The sequence below is a fragment of the Crocuta crocuta genome, unplaced genomic scaffold, assembly GCF_008692635.1.
Source record: "Crocuta crocuta isolate KB4526 unplaced genomic scaffold, BGI_CrCroc_1.0 scaffold943, whole genome shotgun sequence".
Lineage (NCBI taxonomy): Eukaryota > Metazoa > Chordata > Mammalia > Carnivora > Hyaenidae > Crocuta > Crocuta crocuta.
Window position 1 is genome coordinate 724,836 of NW_027528208.1, and position 1,768 is coordinate 726,603.

At 51.0% G+C, this 1,768-nt stretch overlaps 1 protein-coding gene across 3 annotated transcripts in view; it reads right to left on the reverse strand.

Moving 5' to 3' along the window:
* TFE3 (transcription factor binding to IGHM enhancer 3) overlaps positions 1–1,768 on the reverse strand; it is an 11,512-nt gene that overhangs the window by 2,625 nt on the left and 7,119 nt on the right. For all 3 annotated transcript variants that reach the window (XM_077752960.1, XM_077752958.1, XM_077752959.1), the window contains one exon: positions 109–256. In XM_077752960.1, the coding sequence (XP_077609086.1) occupies positions 109–256 (148 nt within the window). The remainder of the gene's footprint in view (positions 1–108; positions 257–1,768) is intronic.

The following is a 1,768-nucleotide window of genomic DNA, read 5'->3' on the forward strand; positions in this document are numbered from 1 at the left end:
GATCCCCCAAGCATGCCAGGAAAATCCTGGCCTGTTTTTCCTCTGCCTCTGCCTGCAGGAAGCCCCCCTCCGCCGCCCAACCTCTGTCACTGCCTTGTCCTCCCAAACCTGAATTCGGAGCTGCAGGTTGCGGTTGGTTTGCTCCAGGGATCGCTGTCGGCTCTCCAGGTCTTTAGAGCGTTGCTGTTCCTTCTGCAACTTGCGGATATAATCCACAGAGGCTTTTAGGATGGTGCCCTTGTTCCAGCGCATCTCCCTGCAGGGCCCAAGGGGGAGGAAAGAAGGGGCGGTTGCAGATGGGGGTCTCTCAGGAGCCGAGGGAGGATTGCACTAGGCAGAACACCCCGCTGTAGGCCTAGATCTGGAAGGGGGGTTGTACATCAAGGGTATAGAATGCTCACATGGAAACTCCCTGCCTGGAACATTCCAATGGTACCCCATCACACCACGAACCCAAGAGGCCCTCTCTGACCTGATCCCTTACTGCTTCTCTTGTCTACACCCCTCGGCTTCCTGTCACTACAGCCACACAGGCTTCTTAATGTTCCTAGAACATGGAAAACCACTCCCACTTCAGGGCCTCCAGCCTGGCTCTGCCCTGCGCCTCGAACACTCTTCCCCAGATCCCCAGATGGCTCCTGCCTCACCTCCTCAGGCTCTTTATTCAAATGTTTCCTTGTCAGTCCAGGCCGGCCCTGTGGCCCCCCTCCTCACCCTGAGTTGTAACCCTCACCAACATTCCGCCCTCATCTATGATTTTTTAGCTTATTTATTTATTTTGAGACAGAGAGAAAGCATGGGTTCGGGAGGGGCAGAGAGAGAGAGAGAGAGAGAGAGAGCGAGCGCACGAGCAAGAATCCCAAGCAGGCTCCAAACTGTGAGTGTGGAGTCTGATGTGGGGTTCAAGCCCACGAACGGTGAGATCATGACCTGAGCCAAAGTTGGACATTTAAGCAACTGAGCCACGCAGGAGCCCCTATTCTTTTTTTTTTTTAAAGTAAGCTCTATACCCAATGTGGGGCTTGAACTCATGACCCTGAGATCAAGAGTTGCATGCTCTACCAACTGAGCCAGCCAGGCGCCCTCCCCTCATCTTCTATTCTTGATTTTTCTCCACCACACTCCCCATAATCACCCAGACTTCACTTATTTACCTTGTTTATGATCTGTCTGCCTCCACTAAAATATCAGATCCAGGAGATCAGTGATTTTTGTCTGTTTTGTGCCTCTGGTATCCTCAGGGCCTAGCACAGTCCCTGATACAAAGAAGCTCAATGCGGTTTTTGAATGGATACAGGCAGTACTAAGTGAACAAGAAACTAAGTGCCTAGGGGCACTTGGGTGGCTCAGTCAGTTAAGCATTGGACTTTGGCTCAGGTCATGACCTCATGGGTTCATGAGTTTGAGCCCTGCAATGGGGTGAATTCGAGCCCCACTTTGGGTGAGCTCCATTTCTCTCTCTGGCCCTTGTAGGATTCTCTCTCTCCCCCACTCTCTCTGCCCCTTGCTCACTTGTGCACTCGTGCTTGCTCTCTCTCAACATAATAATAACTAATAAATTAAAATTTTAAAAAAATAAAAAGAAACTAAGTGCCTCTGGCCCATGGGGATCAGAGGAAGCACACAGACTACAATGTCGTGCATCTAAAATATTAGGTTGGTGACAATGAGGGGTATCAACCCTGTTCAGTGTGATGAAAGTTAGGTGGGAGAGCCAGGAGCAGACGTGCTGGGAGGTTATCCCACAGGAAGAACTTCAGGGGAATAG